This window comes from Physella acuta, unplaced genomic scaffold (assembly GCF_028476545.2).
Source record: "Physella acuta isolate Inbredline_101_S28 unplaced genomic scaffold, ASM2847654v3 ptg000935l, whole genome shotgun sequence".
In the NCBI taxonomy this organism is placed as follows: domain Eukaryota; kingdom Metazoa; phylum Mollusca; class Gastropoda; family Physidae; genus Physella; species Physella acuta.
Window position 1 is genome coordinate 154,385 of NW_026732452.1, and position 23,019 is coordinate 177,403.

The following is a 23,019-nucleotide window of genomic DNA, read 5'->3' on the forward strand; positions in this document are numbered from 1 at the left end:
GAATTTGTCCCAAATCAAAATAATCGGCGTGGTCGAGTCGGTAAAGCTCATGGTTGCTAAACCAAAAAGAATCGAGTTCGAACCCTCGGGCAGATGAGGCTCGTTAGCTGGGGACAGCCACTCTTCTGGCAGAGACAACTCCAAAATCAAACAACTGCTGCGTTGTAGTTTGTTCTTGGTTGGACAAAGGCTATGGAAGCAAATCCAAAAAGAAAAGCAGGCTGAAATCGGAGTCAATGGCCTCAATGGCGAAAAACCAGTTGACACGTAATCCTTAATTGTGATGGAAGCATGGTCGAGTCGGCAAAACTCATGGTTGATAAATTCGAAAAGTTCAAATTCTCGAGTTCAAACCCTCTGGCAGATAAGGCTCGATCCCTCCCAACACTAAAAATTAAGAACGAAGAAGAAGAAGAAGAAGAAGAAAATAATCCTATTAAAACTGACCCAAATAAAAATGATTAAAAATTGCACCAATTTAAGTGACCCAAATAATAATGGCTAAGATGAAAGAACCACTCCCCTCCTGCAAGTGGCCCATATTTTAGTACGTCAAGTAAAAATGGAAAAATTAAGTGAGGCAAAAAGTGACTAGATATAATTGACCCACAGGCAAGTAGACAAAATATAGCCTATATGTGTGTTTATGTGTGTGTGGTTAGTTGTTCGTATTCCAACGCTTTCAATATTGTAACATTGTTTTTTTTTAATTTCACCCTAACCTGACCTGGTCCCCCATAAAATCTCTACCCCCTGCCAGAACTCACCACTGGTACCATTGGTCTGTCACATGATCACACTTAATCCTAACCCGGGCCGGCCCGTCATTTGGGATTTCCAGAGCTACCTGAGTGTGCTGTCGGCCTTGTATGTTGGAGGATTTCAGAGGTAAGTACATTTTTTTTTAAATTTTAATTTAAGATAGTTGTAAGACTAACAAATGAATGAATACAGTGTGTGTGTGTGTGTGTGTGTGTGTGTATTGGAGGGGGGCGGTTACAGTAAATCCGCGTCGTTGTGTTTGCAACTTTAAATGAGCCCCATCAGTTTTTTTCGTACCCAGCGCAGGTTGGGGAACATTGCGAGCAATGCACGACATTTGTCTATATAACGACTACGTTTTGTTATAGCCGAATGTACTACCGTGTTGATTAAAGTTATGTGAATAAGGTGCACGGGACAGCCTGGCCTAGCGGTAGAGAGTTAGACTGCTAACCTGAAAGTCTCGAGTTCGAAGCCGAGTTGAAGTCAATAGAATGTCACTGAGATACCGACTCTGATGGGTACCTTACTCACGTTAGAGAAAACAAATGCGGCTGTCCACACTATCCCTTCATTTGCCGAGGTCTCTGTCCCATGTCTCTTGGACAAGAACAGGAAAAATAATGAATAACGTGCAATGGCTAACGAACAAACTTCTATAGCCCCTTCTGACACGACATAAATTTGGGCCTGGTATCTGAAAACTCCAACTTGTGTGGTAAAAAATGTCAAGTAAAAAAAAAACGAAACATTATACCTTCAATCAAAAGTAGTACCCGAATAAACTTGCTTTAAAATAAAATTACTATTCGTATTTTTACTATGAATAAAATTCAATTCAATTGTGTGAGTTAAAAAAGAATGGGATAAAAAAGAATTCACCTCTATAGAATCTTAAATTTAGGTTAACATAGAAAACAGATTTTATGGATTGTAATGTATGAAAAGGGTAGTGAGCCCTTTTCAAAAGTCTACTTCAGCCACAGAAAATGTTACAAGTCGCATACATAGTTCTGTTTTATTTACTGAAGGGGGCGGGGGACAAATAGAGGGCTAGTACAAATCCTGTATCCTGGACTTCCAAGCACGTATCTGAAGCTTGTCAAACACATTCCTGGTCTGTCTATTAAAGTATCTCTTGGTGTAGTTATCCCTATGTTCACAATCCTTTTTAACACAATCCCCACGTTAACGATCCCGATATGAACAATCCCTAGCTGCAGTTTACAGAGACAAATATACAAGCCAATTTCCCAAATAAAATTCTTTTTTTTTATACTGCTAACAACATCAAATTTCATATCAGTCGAGAATTTGATAGCCCCACTCTCCGGGTGATAAAAAGTGAATTAAAGTTAAGTCGAGCGTTTAATTAAGTTGGTTTCTATAGACTTGCATTAATAGGGTGACTTGTTGTCACTGAAGTGGATACCAGAACCACTAGACACCTTTCAATGACAATAAAAATAGACGAACCCGGGTATAAAATGACACCAGAAATGATTTGGCTTTGAATAGGTATTCAACCAGAGTTTCACCCAGGCATCTCTTCGGTGGTGTTCCGCTCCCCCCGCCACCCTTCACCGAACGAAATGTAATTTATATAGAAAGTATATACTTTTAACAGTACCCCTACTCGAAAATATTAGTCTCCCCCCCCCCCCAAAAAAAAAGAGAAAGTCTGGAAGAAACACTGTATTCAAAAACTCAACGTTAAACACCCAGCCCAACTTAATGAAAATTATATATATATATATATATATATATATATATATATATATATATATATATATATGTATATATATATATATATATATATATATATATATATATATATATATATATATATATATATATATATATATATATATATGTATATATATATATAAAGGACACGGTGACTTATCTAAAAGTACCAACTAGTTAAAAATTTGATTTTCGTATTCCCCCCCCCCCCCCCCGCGTGAAATTCGTACGACTGAATGTACACAATTCAGTTCTATTCAGTCGTCTGTTACTACATTCCCCACACCCTAGTTTGACAGCTATCCAAGCTTTTCTTGAATGGCTTTGTTAGAGTATGCCTTGTGGCCGGTGCTAACAGAGCCCCCTTTTCAGTGCGCAATGTATGAGGTTGATGTACACAAACTATCAATAGATGTCCTACGTCTCGTTTCACGATACCACAATCTTCTCTCCCTGTACTCAAAATTGGGAATAAGTAGTACAATAGGGTCATAAGAGGCCAAAATAATGGAATCTTCTTTTGAAAGGGGTGCTAGGTTACTGGCAGTTAATTGCATAAAATTTAACTTGAAAAGGCATATGTATCCAGGGTGTAGGTCTATGTATCCAGGGTGTACTTCTATCCAGGGTGTAGGTCTATGTATCCAGGGTGTAGGTCTATGTATCCATGATGTAGGCCTCTGTATCCAGTGTGTAGGTCTATGTATCCAGGGTGTAGGTCTATGTATCCAAGGTGTAGGTCTATGTATTTAGGGTGTAAGTCTATGTATCCAGGGTCTAGGTCTATGTATTCAGGGTGTAGGTCTATGTATTCAGGGTGTAGGTCTATGTATTCAGGGTGTAGGTCTATGTATTCAGGGTGTAGGTCTATGTATCCATGATGTAGGCCTATGTATCCAGTGTGTAGGTCTATGTATCCAGGGTGTAGGTCTATGTATTTAGGGTGTAAGTATGTATCCAGGGTGTAGGTCTATGTATCCAGGGTGTAGGTCTATGTATCCACATTGTAGGCCTATGTATCCAGGGTGTAGGTCTATGTATCCACATTGTAGGCCTATGTATCCAGGGTGTAGGTCACTATATTCTTATTTGTAGCCCTATGTATCCAGGGTGTAGGCCTGCGTCCATTCAAAAAGCCGAAGTCCACATATAGAACGAACCCTAACATTGCTTCTTTAAGGCATCTCTTAATAAAAAAAAAAAATGTATATAGGAAATATACTATTTAACCAGTATCGGACGTTCTCCCTTCCACCCCCTCCCCTTCCCATCCCACACCGAATGGCTCTTGTATGCCTCTTAATAAATTGTATATATAAATATATAAATTAACCTGTCTTCCCCTCCCCCAAACATCTCGTCTCCTCCCCAACCCCCGTAAGTTTCCAGTCACCCCCACCTCACTTTTTTGAAGGAAACACCAACCCTAGCATTGGCCAACATGAAAACGTATATACAATAGTAGATTTAACATGAATTGATTTCCCCAGGGTGTTCGTCCATGGTGACACCCGACCCTCGGGACATTGGTGGGACAGGCTGCAAGGAGAAAATCTGACTTTTGTACACGTGAGTTTTATCTTACTTTTTACTCGTGGTTTATAATCTCAAAAAACAAAAGATTATTTGGTTTTCTATTGAAAATATTGTTTGTCTCTTGTACAGTTGTTCAGAACCTTTTTTTCATACCAAACCCCACCAGTTTCATATGCGTATTAACCGAACCCTTCTTAATAATTCTATCGTCCGAACTGACAAAATCTGATCATGAATCATATGAGTCGGGTGTGTATCTTCACCACCGCTAAACCCATGTGACTTACTTGCCGAAATTCTAGGTTTTGATTGAAACCCACGTTAAGAATCACAGCTCTAGCATATAGACCCAGCAACGGGATAATACGTATTGCTCAGATTAATTAAACTTAATTACTTTCCCTCATTAAATAATGAAACAAAAATTTGGTATTATTGTCTTGGTGATGTATTTGTAATTTTCTGAGCCTATCGTATTTTAGCGATTTTATTTGATATGTCTGCTTATATTCTATTGCTTAAACACAGACATATTTGTTTATAAATATAAGTAGTTTACTATAATAAATGGGCTTTAGAATATTTTATCAGGAACGGTGTGGATTAATGTTAGCGTTTACGACTGCTAACCCGAAAGCCTCGAGTTCGGATCCTGGGTTCGAGTCTGTAGGACCTCCCTGAGTCAACCCAGCTCTGACGGGTACCTAACTCATGTAAGGAAAAGTAATGGCGGCTGGACATAGTGCTGACCACACTATACCAGTGTATGCCTAGGTCACCTAAACATAAATTTTGCTACATCTGCCCCATGTGCCTTGGGCAAAAACGGGAATAGAGGTTGAAAATATTCCATCAACAAGCAACAAAACCCATCCCATCTTCACGTTTTTCATTTAGTTCGTTAAAGTGTATTAAATCCAAATTTTGACGAAACTTCTAATTGTAACTCAGGTAGAAACCACTGAGACAGTCTACCAACAAGCCGTCAATGTCCTCGCTCACAAAGCGGATGTCCTTCGTATACTGATCCTTCATAAATACGGGGGTGTCTACAACGTTAGTGATATACCTCTTTGTTATTTTAAGTCAGGGGTCTCCAAACTACGGCCCGCGGGCCGGATGCGGCCCGCGAAGTCCTCTCATCCGGCCCGCGGAGATCTTTTTGTCCAAGGAAAAATCGTTTGTTGGTGATGGCTGAGGGACTTTGCCCAGAAAAATCAAAGACATGCCTGGAAGAAACTGGCCCCCGAACTGAAATTTGATAGTTAATCCGGCCCTCGGACTGAAAAGTTTGGAGACCCCTGTTTTAAGTAAACAGTTTCCAATGTTATCGTTGTGGTATAGATAGATATAAATGTGTATTTTGCTTATGCTAATAAGAATTGGTATATTTGAACATTGAAAGAATTTGTCTATTTAATTATTATTTTTTAAGTCGTCGAAGTTTATTGAGATTCTTTTTTTTTTATAGAAAATTTGATTTAATTATAATTTCATGCTTTTTTTTTAAAACAACTAACAAAGATATTTAATAGCATACGAATACGTTAAACGTCCAGTATTTTATTCGCTGGAGTAGAATTTGATAAAAAAAATTACTAAATATTATAAATCAATTAAGAACAAATGGATTTTTAGAATTTAAGTTACTAGCCATAGGTATGTTTAATTTGAAGCTTCTTTGAAATGTCCTACCAGGATCATGACGTCATTTGGGTCAAGCCCATCTCTGAAGAACTCAGACGATACCCTGCCACCATGTGCCTAGATTGGCCAAAACTGGAAGAGTGGCCCCGAACTGGCAGCATCGGCATGTTGGTGGCCAAACCTAAAGTCCCATTCTTAAGCAAAATTTTGGACTCGTTCTGGTAAAGCGTACATTTCAGTACTAAAACCTACCTTCCAATTTCGTCACATCATCTATCATTTTGCGTATCTGCTTGTTGTTTTTTCCATTGTTTCTCCTTTTGATGACTATTTTTTTTTGGCTAAAACGTTTTACTTAATTAAGTCTACTAACAATAGGACAGTATGGTGTGACTGTAGAGCACACGACTGCTAACCTGAAAGTCTCGAGTTCGGATACTAGACACAAGAGCTCATGACGTCTCTGAGTCCACCTAGCTCAGATGTAATCCTGGCTACCTTAGAGAAAAGGCGACAACTGACTGGACATAGAACTGATCCTATTATTATACAGTAAAGTTGACTTTGTTTCCTGAGAGTTAGGTTGTTATCATTGTCCTACTTTAGGTTATACAGAGACAAAATCTGGGAGTTCAATGGAGTGGCCGTGCCTTATAAAATCTACGAGAGAAATCCTGAAACTGTTCATATAGATAAAAAACTGCAGGTCGGTTTTGTTTTTAATCTATTGATGGATTTTATTTTGTTTTATTTTTGAACTCAGCGCCGTCGGGTCGGTTAAGCTCATGATTTCTTGAACCGAAAAGTTCCGAGTTCGAATCCCCAGGCAGATGAGGCTCGACAGCTGGGGAGAGAGCCATCTAGGAGAGACAACCCCGAAATCAAACAAATGCTGCCTTGTAGTTTGTTCTTGGTTGGACCAAGGCTATGGACAAATTTAAATAAGAAAGAATAATGAAATCTAAGTCAACGGACCAGTGGCGGAACTAGAAAAAAAGGGCCACCCCGCAAAGAAATTTTTTGGGCCTCATATAATATATATATATATATATATATATATATATATATATATATATATATATATATATATATATATATATATATATATATATATATATATATATATAGATAGATAGATAGATATACCAACACAGAATACTCATTTCGGGCATGTTCGAAATTTAAAAAAAAAAACAACTAAAAATCCTTAGTTTTTATTAAAAAAGTAAAAACAAGTTGCAACAGGTCATTTGTGTGACTGCTATTAGTCTGTTTTGAAAATCTCTGTTTTAATTTATCATGTTTGCTATGATACCTCCATGATAAAGTCGGTCGAAATAATATAAAGCATGAAAGCTGTGTATGTGTAATGGTTTCTCGCCTTATGTTTATTTTTATGTTTTTTTTTTCTTATTATATTATTAGTTTAAATGCATTTCCTTTTTGTGCTTTGTTATTCTTTATTATGTATTTTAAAAAAAATAATAATTAAGAGAAGTAATTGCTTTTTAATTTGTTTAGTGTAAATTTATTAAAAGGTGCTTGAGAGCACACATATTTGACTATTTAAAAAAGGGAAATAAGTCATGGAAGTGGTTTGAACAATTGCGTATCTTTCACGCGATGGGTTTATTTTCAAATTTTTTTTGCCGACAACAGCGTGTGTTTGATTGTAGGAGAAAGAGGACTTGAGATGGTGTCTATAGAATAATGATAATCCAACAGCAGCTGCAATATTCTTTTTACAAAACAACCATGAAGTCAAAAATGAAAGAAAATATTTTTTTTTAACTGTAAAAAAATTGATTATGGTCAGCTGCGGGCCCATAAACGTCCCGGGCCCCCCCCGCAATGCGGGGTCTGGCGGCACTGTAGTTCCGCCCCTGCAACGGACTATATGGCGCATAACAAGTTGACACGTTATACTTAATCGTGTTGGAGGGAATCTCTTCAAAGACTAGAATTAAGAACAAACAAGTTGGAGTTTTAGTTATTGAAACTATCTAATTAAAAAAGATGAGAGCTGAAGCAAACCCATACAATTTTTTTCTTCTTTTTAAGAAGTTCCTTGTGTACATTAAAACATATTTTATTAATCAGACCATAACAGTCTATAATAATAAATATATTTATATCTTAAAACATCAATTATATAAAGGATGCGCCATCTACGCTTTAATCCCTATTCCCAGGTGGTTTGTTTTCAAGAGATCTGCCATCCTATCTGGCAAGACGACTATCTAAGGGACTATAGAGACACAAATAAGACCAAAGACTTCGATCTATTGGAAGCTAACGGTTGGTACCTGACCTTGAGTGTTACTAACTTTGATATATTTATACTAAGTATAATTATTAAAAAATAGACTTTATAATAAGTATCGTTACAATTATCGAGTTCAGTTTTAGCTTTCATGAATTTTTCCGGAAATTTATATTCATAAAATCAGATACATTGTATTTATATATTACAGAATTTTATGTTTTTAAAATACTAAAATTGTTTTTTTATAAAAGAATAGAATTTATATTTGAAAAAAAATAGATTAGATTGAGAGATTGAAAGTACCATGGAAAGTAAAATATTGGTTAGGCATATTTGATTTTTTATATCACATTTCAGTAACGATCTATATAGCAGTTTTTTTTTAAAAACTAAAACCTTATTTTTTTAGGAAAAACAACTTTGTATTCACAATTTGTCATCGTCTGATCTTGTATATAATTTTATTTATCAATGTCAATAATTAATTGAATTATTTATACAGTTGTCTGTTTGGTTTGTCCTTAGTGCTCTCGGTAACTTATCTGTTCTACATAAATCACAATACGACTCTCCTTAGAAAATTATGTAAAAAAATATATTTTCACTGTATATAAATTAATTCCATAATTTAATTTCAGCATTCCATTTTATTCACCTCAACTCCGGCCCAATATACACCTCATTTGCAGCAATCAAAAACAACCGAAATATTGCGGCCATTTTGGGACAACGTGTTGTTCAGGCTGTAGAAAAATCTGGCAAGTTTCACTTGCTTGACGAAAGGTAAACTGGATAAGTAGTTCTTTCTTTTCTTGAAAAATGAATTATCCATCATGGTATGTTAATTAGTTATGCTCTTATTGACTGATATTTTTTTGACGAAATGTCAGATCTTTAAGAAATTTCTGAGTTTATTTAGATCTAAAATATGTAAGGGCCTAAACGTTATGCGGATCATGGCCTACAATTAGTGAGTGGGCTAATAGTTTCCTAAAGTTGCCAAAAAGTTGCAACGGGGAGGAAGCTCAAAGTTGGAGGAGAAACCTAATAGTTGTTTGGGGGTGGGCCTAATAGTTGTTTGGGGGTGGGCCTAATAGTTGTTTGGGGGTGGGCCTAATAGTTGTTGGGGGTGGGCCTAATAGTTTTTTGGGGGTGGGCCTAATAGTTGTTGGGGGTGGGTCTAATAGTATTTGGGGGTTGGCCTAATAGTTGTTCTAATGTTCAACTTTGTGAGGCATTAGTGTTCTGGATATGACATTTTTCAAACTCAAAAGGTTGTAAATTTTCTAAAGCTCAGATTTTTTTTAAATTCCAAAGATTGTTTGTGTGCTCAAAACTGTTAATGTTTAAGAATATTCTTTTATTTGTTTTTAGAGACCAACATCGTTAAAAAAAGGCCCAATATAAGTACAAAATATTTTTTTAAAAGCACATATTTTGAAAACACCAGACTAAATTATGACAAACAAATATGCCGGCAATCACTGCAAATAGAAAAAAAAATATTGACCTTACTTAAATATAAAAACGGAAGTAACATTACAGTGATATTAACCCAATAAAATTTTTTTATCTTAAGGTGAGAGAAACAGCGAGTGTCAGCCTTAGACCAGCTATCATCATACAGAATTTTTAGGCGACTTTCTGATGTAAGCAGCAATGTTGTGTTTCTGTGTTAGTTTCAGTACGTTTTTTAACGAAATAAGGTTGCTGGCCTTAAGTTCAATTCCCAACTTAGAGGACTTAGGTGCTAACATTCAGAGTTTCTTCCAGGCATCTCTTCGGGGGGGCTTTGCCCCCCCCCCCGAAATTTTTTTACCGCCCCCCCCCCCCGAACGAAATGAAATTTATATAATTTATATACACTTTTAACAGTGTCCGCCCCCCCCCCCGAAGAAAGTTTACAGCCCCCCCCCCCGAAGATTTCTAGTGCCCCCCCCCCCCCCCGGAGAAAAAAGTCTGGAAGAAACACTGCTAACATTTGTCTGATCCCTACCCGCACAGATCTTCCCAGCTTGGTTGAACATGCCAGGAGTTTACATTCACACTGGCCTGCACCATACCGGCATATTGTTCAAAGCACAGTTTTCAATATATATTTTTTAATTACCCCCACCCCCGGAAGGTTGTTGTAGACTCCACAGTTGACTATTCCATAATACGTTGCCACCGTACTCGGTACTAATGTTGCTTTGAGTAGATTTTAAAAAGGACAGATGTCGTTGATGTCCTACATACAAATTCGACTTTGTCTCTCCCCCCCCCCCTCATAGCACCGTGCTCTGCATGATTTGATTTGTGCATCTAGGCTTGTGTTGAAGAGAAGTAGCCATTCAGTTTACCTGCAGAGTTTGTATTTTCAGGCATCTATTCCAATCGAAATTGAATGTATGTACAAAATATATAACGGACGGAGTGGTTTAACGGTAGAGAGCTGGACTGCTAACCCCTAAGTCTCGAGTTCGAATCCGGGTTCAAGTCAGTAGACCGTCCCTGAGTCGACCTAACTCTGAAGTGTACCTAACTCACTCTAAGTAAAGGCAGCTTGGCATAGTGCTGACCACAATATCCCTTTATATGCAGGGGTCACAGAAACAGTGAACTCTACGTCACTTGCTCTACAGACCATCAGGTTTGAAAGGGAACCTTACCTTACAAAATATATGCTTCAACCAACGTCCGACTTTCTCCAAAAATTCAAGTCCGCCCCAACACTCCGGAAAGTTTGATGTGCCCACCCTACCGCAGAGAAAAATATCTAAAACATACACTGTCTGTCTGGTGCACTTCCATTCAGGACACCTGGAACTCAATTATTCATAGCCTCAACACACAAATGGCATGATCAAAACGGAGATATAGGTTAATCAATATAAATACCTGCAAATCAATACTATGAGGATGGGTACAAATCAATAAGATGATGTGCCCTTCGATACCGAGATTTTACAACCGATGCAATCGCAGTACAGATTTTTTTTAGTGTGTTTGCATGGTGCGCCTTGATCGATCTTCCTTCAACCGATGAGTATCCTTTTGTATCAGAAAATCGATTGGCTTCTGCTAACAACAGACGCCGGCTGTTAATACACATAACGGGGGTGGGGGGAGGGGGGGAGGAGAATTTACTTTGGTCCACTACTACCGCCAAAATAAATAAAGAAAACACTTTTAGAACCTAAAAAAAAAAAAAAATTACTTAGCATTTATAACCCAGCAGCTGATAAGAACGTATAAAATATTAAACAGATGTGTTTTTATTGTTTTACATTAATATTGATTATGATTATTTTTTATTATTAATAATGTGATAAACATTATTATTATTCGTGATAATAAAAATAATAATAATAATCATAACCATAACAATACAAATAATAATAATACTAGTAAAAATAATGATAATAATAATAAAAAAAAATCCTAATAATAAAAATGATAACGATGACATTAAATATCTATTAAGTCTTATTTCTGTATGCAACATATCGATATCACATGTACAAAATCAATTATGCTTACAATTACTAGACGATCTACATACAAGTGATTAAAATAATGGTTATTAGCTAGAGGCTTAACAAACGAAATTGTAGTGCTTTTGTATGCTATTAGATAAGAACATAATTCATTTTGAATTTGTGATTTTAAAAAAATAATTTTTTTTTATTTAAGCCTATAGGAACAGATGTCAAAAAAAACCCAGCCACGTTGCATTTGAAGGAAGAAATACTCCTACGTCACTCAGGAGATCCGGTGACCAGGGCGTCGTCAAATCTTATCTCTGAAATCAATGCTGTTCAGGCACCACTAAGATAACAGTAACAGTAAAAAAAACAACCGAGCCAATTTTTTTCTTACCAGTTATGTTCTGGTTCCAGTGTGTTTTGTAGACCGCTGTACCTTTCGCGCGCACACACACCTGCATGCTCTATAATAAATTACTTATGAAATTCTTTGTGATTTTCATAAATGATTTGTCAAACTATAAAAAAAAATGTACGTCGTTGTTTTGATTTTATTGTTGAATTAAACTCAATTTGCATACGACTGCATATTTCTGCATAAATTGGTATTAGTATAGTCGTCATTATTTTGTTTCGTGTTTTCAACAATCTAGTATTGATGTTTGAATTTTTTGCAAATTACACTTGACCTGCATGAGAATGCGTCAGATATTATATCCAGAGGCGCACCCTCACCCTCCCTCTGTTAAAACCTTAAGTGTCCAATATGACAGATACTGTAGAGTTCATTTGTGTGGCTGACTTCGAACAATCAAGGGATAATGTGGTCAGTACAGAGTCAAGTCGCCTTTTTCTTTTATCAACTAGAGCCAGGTTTCAACCAGAGCTTATTAAAACCAAGAAACTGATTTTAAGACTTACTCGTTGTAGTCTCCCTTTACAGTCTTATTTAAAATGAACGATTATCTCCCCTATCCGTCACTCGAAGTAATAGAATTCTACACAACTCTGATAAATTCACTCTATACAGAGGCGTAGCTACCCTTCCCGGCGCCCGGGAACAAACTTTTCGATTTGCACCCCCCCTTCAAGATTTTGATTTGCACCCTCTCCCAAAGATTTTGATTTGCACCCCCCACTAACTGTCGATTTGCACCCCCCTCAACCTTTCAATTTACTTTTCCAACCCATTTTGGCGCCCCCTAAGGTCGGCGCCCGGAGACATATGTCCCTCCCCCTCGCTACGCTACTGCTCTACAAAAACAGCTCGTATAGACGTATGCCTTTACAACACCACCCGCTTCACTACGAGCTATTAAGGTACACTATTGGCATATTGGTTCGTATTTGTTTTCGTATTTTTTCTCGGTTTCAGACATTTTTTTTCGAGGGGCTTAAAAATGTCCGAGGTGCTGGTTCCCAACTTTTCATGACGATCAGATGAAGGATGTAGTGATGCATAAAAGACACAAACATGTTTTTTACATATAGGCCTACTACTGTACGGGTCCAGCTCACGCGTCAGATAACCTTCTGATTTAGGGGACAGACTCACCCTCCCTTAAATAACGTCATTTATAAATAGTAATTGACTAAAATAATGTTTAATTAATTCATTTACTAATAAATAACATTTTCTAAATAATATAAAAATAATCTAACCTACAGTGTTTTTGTGAATTAGTTTCGTCAAATACTTTGCAATTAATATCTGCTGAATAGTGTTCGCTAGGGTCCAACAAAATGTGCTCAAGTGGTGAATGCACGGCTAGAAAGTTCACTAACGATACATTTTTCTATCTGATACTCTCGACGCTAATAAAGATAGGTGGGATGTGGGTCAGCTCGGAAAAAAAACTTGAAGGAGACAACAAAGCGTCAGAAGTTGGTATGATAATCTTACCAATTCCTATTATACAAATTACTCAAGAGGGGGGGGGGGGGGGGTAATTCAAAACAGGAATTTTTCACATATCTTGTAAAACCAAAAATAAGTAAACGTATATAAAAGCAAAGCTTCTAGTACTTTGTACATTTTCATTATAAGTTGGATACAGGATAGTACACGATAAACGTTCTACCAATATCACAAGCACATATTCTACATTGAAAAATGTACATTGATTTTCGGACCCTATTCATACCCTATAGTCCTATACTCAAACCCCACACTACAAAAGAGTATTGTGCTTTTTTCCTCACAGAACTCAAGGGGTTTGTGACCTCCTCGAAAACGTTAAATAAATTAATAAAAGTAAACAAGCCTTTTTTTGTTGTGGTTTGCTTTTAGTTTCAGTTGTGTATGTGTGTGCGTATGAGTGTATGTGTGTGTGTGTGTCTCAAAAAGGTGTAGAGTGTCAACGGCTGTACAACAAGTCATTGTCATAAGGGACTAATTCATTGCAGATCTATGAAAAGTAAAAACAAAATAATAATAACTTATTACAAGTAGGCTATAAGTGCACAAATATTGTTATATCTGTTTCTTAAACGCTTTTAAGCAAAATTTGAGTTAAATAACCAAGTATTGCGTACCAGCAAAAATAGTTGACTTAGAAGACAAATTTAAATTCATTTGTAGGTAGAGCTTTGTAGTCCACAACAACTTTTCTTCAAATTGACATCAGTTGTATTAAAATATGCTAGACCCCGCTTTATTTTCCACTGATTTGAACTAAACATTTTTGTCATAGAAAAATTATCTTTATTTTAAGAGGTTTCAGGGTGTAGTGATGACTTTAAAAAAAAAATAATAACTGTGTATATAAATATAATATATACCGTCCTGGTCATTATCTCAGTTATCTTAGGGTCGAGTATTAATAAGACAATAGGAAAAACAATAATCATAACAATCAAAATACTTTTCTAAAATTAACGCTGTTGGAACACATATATTGCTTAAAAAGCCAAACTGCAATTGATATTTTTAATTAGCTAAGTAGTCTGACAAATATTTTTTTCTAAAAGCACATAAAGTCACATTTTACAAAACATTACAAGACGAAGAATACATTTTGAATATATACTGTGAACATACTTAAAACAATGTAAAAACTTAAACAAAGAAGTTTACAAACTTGAGATTTGAAACATAACCGACTTTCATTTACAAAATCAAAGACATAATCAAGGGTTTTTACAAGCTTTTATTTAACTCACTTCCTCGTCAGTCTGTCGTCAGTCTAGATCGAAACGCAGGAGTGAAAATTCGGACAGCTCTACTTGACCGATACGATTCACAGTTGGCACGTGGGTCAAGACATGAAGACAATGCAATCTGAAACTAAATTTGACTTAATTGGATGCCTAATTAATTTTTTATGAATTAATTAAAATTTGGACCGAATTAATAGGCATGTCTATCAAGCCACACCACACGCGTCATCACGTTCAATAGCTGCGCCATCAGGTTCAATAGCTGCGCCATTACGTTCAATAGACGCGCAATGGTTTTTAGTCATGTAACACTATTGTAAATAAAGCATGTCTCTTCTCAAATATTAGTAAAGGTATCCAATAGGTACTAAAGAACTAAAGTGACCCACGCTTTTCTTTATAGTAATTTAAATAGTAGTGTATAATTTATTTTCTAATTTTTAGTGCATCATTACATAAAAGCTTGTTATTAAAACGTTTTTTATGAAATTTTTTTTAGTGTAATTTCTATGTTAAACCATTGTAATGTAATGAGGTTTTGAGCAACAGCTAGCGATTCGCGGGCGTCACGACCGTGTAATACGTGTTGTTTTTGTGACCTAGTGTAGCACTAACTTTGCTAAATACATTTTTTGTGATTAATTTTTTTTCAAAGAGTAATTATTATTAAACATTAGTTTAAAAAATAAATAAATAAAAATAGAATAAAATGTGATTATTTCTTCGATAATATTTCGCAAATTTTTTAAATACAAAATTTAAATAGTACTACCATATTTTTAAAATTAAACAAACTAATTAAAAACAAACATCGATTCAGACGTGTAACCGCTTCTGCCAATCAACCCTACAAAAAATAAATTCATAAAAAACGTTTTAATAACAAGCTTTTATGTAATAATGCACTAAAACGTAGACAATAAACTATACACTACTATTTAAATAACTATAAAGAAAAGCGTGGGTCTCTTTCTAAATATTAGTAAAGGCATCCAATAGATACTAAAGTGACCCACGCTTTTCTATATAATAATTTAAATAGTAGTGTCTAATATTTAGGAAGAGACCCACGCTTTTCTTTATAGTTATTTGAATAGTAGTGTATAATTTATTTTCTACTTTTTAGTGCATTATTACATAAAAGCTTGTTATTAAAACGTTTTTTATGAATTTTTTTTCCAGCACTTTACATGTTTTATTTACAATAGTTACATGACTAAAAATCATTGTCAATTTTATAGCTAAAGTTTCAATAAAATATTATGGGATGGCGTAGTCTAGTGGTAAAGAACTAGACTGCTGCACGACTAAAAACCATCGCGCGCCTATGGAACGTGATGACGCGCATGTGACGTAGAGCCCGCCTCGCTCCACGCCCAACACGGTCATCATGACGCATGTGGATAGACCTGCTTACTAATTCGGTCCAAATTTTAATTAATTCATAAAAAAATAATTAGGCGACTAATTAAGTCAAATTGAATGTAACGATGCATTGTCTTCATGTCTTGACCCACGTACAAATTAAGAACCGTATATGTCAAGTAGAAGTGCCTGCAATTTCGCTTCGGCGTTTCGATCTAGACAGACAGACAGACATGCGACAGACTTGCGAGGAAGTGAGTTAAATAAAAGCTTGTAAAAAATAGAGCTTTCATGGCAGACCACTATCATAGCTTGTGCGGGGTGGCTTTGATTGGCAGAAGCGGTTATACGTCTGATTTGATGCATGGAGGGCGAAGGCGAATAGGTGCAAGTAATGAAATTAGGATTAGAACAAGCATCATATACACGTGTGATTCTGAAATTACCTAAGCAGAGCAAGTAGTGTAGGACTTGAGGAAATGACATTTACCTGTGTAAATTTGAGTTGTGTAAATGCCGGTTTATTATTCACACTTATATATTTTTTTAATGTTATGTAACCAAGGTGAATAATTTCTTTATGGAGATGTAGGTTTAATTTTTTTTTGTCTTTTTGACTTGTATTATGAATTGAAGTGATGTTATCTTGAATATAAAAGACTGCCAGGTCTTATTTGAATTGTTTCTTTTGCTTTTAACATATATATCTTTGTGACGTCAAATGAAGATAAATAAATGTATTCACTGTGTGTTACTAAGTTTTATTTTTAGTTTAATATTAATGTTGTGTTAGTGTGAAGTAATTAGTTTTGCTCAGGTCTGGTAAACCTTCCGTTTTTCCAATGGGAATGCACGGATTTGAGAGAATAATACCATTACCATCTCTCTCTCCAATCGGGGAATCCCCCTAACAGCTGGTAGCAACGAGTGGGATTTAAGATCTCAGATCCCTCTTCAATCGGGAACCCCCCCCCCTAACATAAACAAGCCTTTACATACTGATTCAACTGTTTTCTACCTTGACTGTGTAAATCTAAAACATATATTTAGTATCAATGTGCAGTAACTACGTGTAAATCAAGCTTAAATCCTATTACCTTGACTGTGTAAATGTAAAACATATATTTAGTATCAATGTGCAGTAGCTACGTGAAAATCAAGCTTACATCCTATTAAAATGCCGATTCTGGATATAAAATCCGTTTTCAGTGTAATTTTTCTTTTCCGGTTTAATTTGAAATTAAGGTGGTGGATTTGGTTGTGGTATAGAGAAAACAGATAACACTATCAACCTAGCGCCCGTTGTATGCTTCATCAACGGGCCATTTATCCCGTCTATAATAATAGTTTCGCTGTCGGTGTAGCTATCTATGTATCCATCTATGTATCTGCCAAGAACGCTTTTACTATAAGAAAACACAAGCAGACAAAAAAACATGCATAGTAATACAAGGAAACGAAACGTGACGTCACATGGAACATATAGTAGGACATTTTCTAAAGCCGGGAAAAGACACAATAATATGACGTCATCACTTCTTGAGTAAACATTGAATTAAAAAGCTAATTTTGTCTTCGGAGAAGCCCACCTACACCCCCCCTCCCGTAAGAACGTCAAAGCCACTCCCATCCCGATTATCTTAAAAGTGGTTTGCGTATAGAGTTTCTTTCGTGCATCCCCCTCCCCCCCCCCCCCCCCCCACCGTAAGAAACCCTAGGCCGCCCCCTAAAAAAAATGACGTCATCGATACTCTTTAAATAAAACACTGACGTTACGGCCTAATTAATGTGTTAATCTTAAAAGTGGTTTGCGTGCTTAGTTTCTTTTATGCATGTCTTCAGGGAGGGGGCTCCAGCCCCCCCCCCACCCCGGTAGAAAGTCTAATTCTCCCCCCCTCCCCCCCCCCTCCCCCCAAAAACGTAATATAATTTATATAGGAAATATAGACTTACCAGTGTTGGCCTCCACCGCCCAAGAATAGTATTCGCCCCTTCGAAAATTCAAGTGCCCCACCCCGAAAAATGTCTAAAAGAAACACTGTCTACGTGAATGAGGTTTATCGGCCTAAAGTAGGAAACGAGCATATATAATAGAAGTAGGTTCTAGGTTCTAACTTTAGATTGCATAATATACATATGCCATCAGTGTTTCTTTCAGACATTTTCTGGTTCTTAAAATTTTCGGGCGAGGCGGTGGATAAAATTTTCTGACTGGGGCGGAAACTGATTAAAGTATATACTTATATTTTGATGAATGGGACGGTAGACTTGCCTAAGGGTGTGTGTGGGGGATGGGGGGGGGGGGGATATAGAGTCGCCTAAAATATTTAAATGCGACATTTGTCAAGTTTGAGACTAGGTCTAGGTCTAGATCTAGGTCTAAGTCTAAGTCTAGGTCTAGGTCTAGGTCTAGGTCTAGGTCTAGGTCTAGGTCTAGGTCTAGGTCTAGGTCTAGGTCTAGGTCTAGGTCTAGGTCTAGGTCTAGGTCTAGGTCTAGGTCTAGGTCTAGGTCTAGGTCTAGGTCTAGGTCTGGGTCTGGGTCTGGGTCTGGGTCTGGGTCTGGGTCTGGGTCTGGGTCTGGGTCTGGGTCTGGGTCTGGGTCTGTGTCTGGGTCTGGGTCTGGGTCTGGGTCTGGGTCTGGGTCTGGGTCTGGGTCTGGGTCTGGGTCTAGGTCTGGGTCTGGGTCTGGGTCTGGGGGCTAGTATCAAATAATACTTTGAGGGCCCTAGTAAGAGAGGCGGTGTATTAGCCATAACAGATGAATCAAAAGAATGTGTGTGGGCTTCGGTACACAGGTGAGTTGTGGGACGTGCACAGATGGAACTTTTCAAACCCATTTCAGTATCGCGTGTATCGCTTATTTTGTTTGACAACCATGATGCGCACCGTTGCTTAAAACTTCTGAACAATAGAACTTAATACTTGCTAATTATCATTTTGTATTATATTTTGATCATAGACCAGCAGTGAAAAAAGATGCGTCCCCGCATCCCGGCTCAGCTAATTAGCCAAGCGGAGCGCATTAAGATCAGACTGAACAAACAACATTTTTTCAAGCCTCACCATCTGGTTTGCATATGCGGGCAGTTCAGTCGCGAGCTCCGAAGCTGGGCTAGCTAGCACGCTTTCTCAAGCTAGACAACACTGACTCAACCAGTCATTATGATGAGAGAAAAATAACACGTAACAGCATGCCAGTAATTTCATAAGAATATATGTTTTGTTTCTTACGTTTCTCTTTTTTTCTTTATTTGATTTTTATGTTCAATCTTTGTTGAATTGCTTTTTTGCTTTCTCGCATATACGAAGTATAGAGAAAGTATTGTAATCGTGCACAAAAATAACATGAAATTTTGACAGTTACACCTCAGTCCTTCATCACATCCGGAGTATAGAGGGCTTATTTTAATCATGCAGGCAAAAATTATAAATACAAATACATAAACATTTTGGCGTTTTATGCCTTATCAAGTCGGAAAAAATGGACTTTGCGATTCTGTCCGTATGTCTGTGTGTGTGTGTGTGTGTGTAAACACAATAACTTGAGTACCGTTACAGCTAGGTTTATGAAATTTCATATATAAGTATAATATCTAAATCGTAGATTGGTATCAACTTTTGAGTGATTTTCGATATCCCGAAGTGGTACTTTTTTACTTTGAATTTTTCAAAATTGTATATGAATGTATTGTATCAAAATCGCAGATCCGTATCAACTTTAGAACGATTTCATATAACCGGATGTAAATCTTTTTCTACTTTCAATTTTTCAAAAGCCTATAACTTGAGTACTATTTTAAATAGATTAACGGTTTCACGTGTAATTAAAAGATCTACTTTTCTGCCTTCTGTTTAATTTTTAGTAACTTCGGCAAAAACTAATACAAATAACTTAAAAAAAACAACATAAAAACCATTGAAAAGCCGGGTTTTAACAGAATCATTTGTCTTTTAATAAGTGTGTGCATTTAATATAGTTATGTGTTGACTAATCATGTATATAATTTGGTTTAATTTTTCGAATAGGTATTAGTAGCCTATGTTTTTTAAATGTGTCGGTTTTTTTGCTATTTAGTTATTTCTGTGCATGGTCAATAATATTGTTTAACATGTAGTAAAGCAAATTGCGTTTTGAAAAATAGCTATTTTATAAGATACGAGCCGCCCCCCTCCCTTCACATGTGGACGGTGGTACCGGAAGTCAGAATCTGGTTATTTATTTTACATGTCTTTAGCGCGACCACATCACTCTCAGAAGTTACTTGACCTCGTTATAGAAACATGACGTCAAGATTAACTCGAGGTAAAGCTGCTAAAGTGGTGTAGTGGTAGAGCAGTGGTATAGTGGTAGAGCAGTAGTGTAGTGGTGTAGTGGTAGACCAGTTGTGTAGTCGTGTAGTGGTAGTACAGTGGTGTAGTGGTAGAGCTCACGTGTTGTATAGTTGTAAAGCAGTGGTGTAGTGGTAGAGCAGTGGTTGAGTGGTAGACTAGTGGTGTATTGTTGTAGTGGTAGAGCTCACGTGTGGTGTAGTGGTAGAGCACACGTTAAACTAAACACTTGATTGCCGGGCTCCATTTTTAACTAAGTCATAGAGTATACTCAGGTCTAATTTGGTACCTGACAATCCAGTAAAGGTAAAAGCAACAACCTAGAAAATTGTTTAAATACCTAGATCAAAGAAGCAAGTCCACTCTACTTTATCTAGACGTTTGGTAATCAGATAGACTGGAATTGTTTTATTACTCTATTTAGTTGTTTTATTTTTTTACTTTACAGTAATTCATAATTTTTTAATTCGACAGTATCAATGCTGTCACTGAATATATTTGCTTTAAAACACTATTAGTAGCTCGATAAGGACGATACCACCCCTCCTTTCCCCAACCCCTACCCCCCCCCCCCCCCAAACCCTACCCCCGTGACAGCAGCCTCCTCTTAGTTACCTCCCCTAAGTTTCAAACTTAATTATCTGCCCCTAATACCGTCACTGAACCCGGCTCTACGATTGTAAATATTTTGCGTGAACCACAGCTCACCAGATTATGTAGGGGTGGGGGTGGATGGGAGCGCGCTTACAACTTGGTGTCTTCTATGGTCTCCAAGAAGAGAATTATATTTATAGATTATTATCAAAAATATTTAACATTAAAAATATATAGGCCTATAATTTAAAAGGACTCAAAATAAAAACCATCTAGTTAAGCCACATACATTAGAAGTTGTGGCTATTCCAGATGAGCTTAGGTTGACACAGTTAGGAGCTTTGTTTCTGTTAAAGGAAAGTTCCATAAACAATGAGAAGTTGTTAATATTTTCTACTAAATCAAACATCCAAAAGCTTAGTGAGGCCATGTATTTGATTATGGATGGTACTTTCAAAATGCTCCTAATATGTTCCTACAAATCTACTCCATTCATGCCCCAGTAGGTTACGAAAACTGCAGAGTTTTACCACTTGTCTACATTTTGATGTCTCGAAAACCCGAGCCTATGTATACACGAGCATTTCAGGACTTTGCAGATATCGCTGAAAAAAAGCACATAAACTTATCTCCACGGTTTATTGTCACTGACTTTGAGAAAGCTGCAATCAATGCTTGCATTGAATTCCCAACAGCTACAAGTAAAGGGTGGTTTTTTTTTTTCATTTTAGCCAAAATAATGGCGAAAGAAAGCTACAAGCGTTAGGCTTGGCACTTCTATAAGGTCAGGTAAGGTCAGGATCCACAGTTCTGCCTGCTGATGTGGCAAATAGCAGCACTGGCATTTCTTCCAAGTGCAGAGATTCCGGCAGCATTTAATGAAATCAGCATTTAATGAAATAAAAAACATTTTTCCACCAAACACAGCTGAGTTGGTGAAGTGGTTTGACGAGGCCTACGTTTGTGGTCGAGTGATGTTGTTAAACACAAGAGAGGTGATGGTTCCACCGCTTTTTACACCAGAGTTCTGGTCTGTAGGCTACATGACAGTCATAAAATGGGATTTCAAGGACCCAAAACACGTTTGAGGGGTTGCACAGGAGGTGGCAGATAATTTTCTGGAAAGAAAGTCTTTTGTTTGCCTAAAAAACTAAATAGGAAAAAGGTAGAGCTGAAGTAGAGATGGAGGCAATATTGATTGGAGAGCCATCAAAAAAAGCAAAAAAAAAAAAAACAATATTTACAGAAAGAGGACAGTATAACAAATATAATTGCAGAAAGGGAAAACAGAACTACACTTGAATTTTTACGTGGGGTAGCGTACAATTCGTCATACTAGGCCCTACTTTTTTCTATTTTGTAATATGCCTTTATCATTATGTTACTGGTTTTCAATAAAAATTAAACATGTAGGTAATTGTAGTTTGTTGTTTTATAAAACTTATCGGCTTTTTGTCTTGTCGGCCTTTTGGATGTCGGCCTTTTGGCTGTCGGCCTTTTGTCTTGTCGGCCTTTTGTCTTGTTGGGTTTTTTAATATCGGCCTATTGGAAGTCGGCCATTTGTTCATGTCGGCCTTTTGTCCGGATCTCAATTAAAAATACGGACTTTTGTTAAAAATAAAATGTTTGATTATATAATTTAAAAAAAAAATTAATGTAAAAAAATAAAATTAAATTAAAGCAATTTTTAAATGTAGAAACACATTTCAAATTATGCAAATGGAAAGTTGTTTATTGTTGTAACAAAATGAAATAAACAATGACGTCCCATGCCACATGTTTAAACTACGAAAAGAATACGACAGTAATAGCGTTATCTTGTAATGTTCATGTTAGAAAAATTGGTGTATAATAGTGCGAAAGTTAGTACTCAGTAAAGGAAAACCTATTTAATTTTCGAACAGTTCATTATTCATTTAATTAAGTAACGATTTATGTCAGAAAACATGGCCCTGGAATCTTGACCTACAATAAAAAAAATTTAAAACTCGGTCCGGAAGAAGTGTTCGAAATTTCGTTCGCTGTTTTCTGACCGTACGTTAAAAAAAATTCATAAGCGGTTTTTTTTCTAAATTGTAAAGTTAGCTTATGATTCCACTTCCGTTAACATGTAATAGGCATGGCAATCAATGTAAAAATACTAAACGT

The 23,019-nt window shown here is 36.6% G+C and overlaps 1 protein-coding gene across 1 annotated transcript; it reads left to right on the forward strand.

Moving 5' to 3' along the window:
• The first annotated feature begins 790 nt into the window (after positions 1–790).
• LOC131953640 (uncharacterized) lies at positions 791–9,586 on the forward strand. The gene is made up of 8 exons (XM_059316924.1): positions 791–888; positions 3,999–4,077; positions 4,996–5,100; positions 5,743–5,912; positions 6,298–6,397; positions 7,884–7,989; positions 8,596–8,740; positions 9,537–9,586. The coding sequence occupies exons 1-8, from the start codon at positions 791–793 to the stop codon at positions 9,538–9,540; spliced, it is 807 nt and encodes a 268-aa protein (XP_059172907.1). The 3' UTR covers positions 9,541–9,586.
• The last annotated feature ends 13,433 nt before the right edge of the window (positions 9,587–23,019 follow it).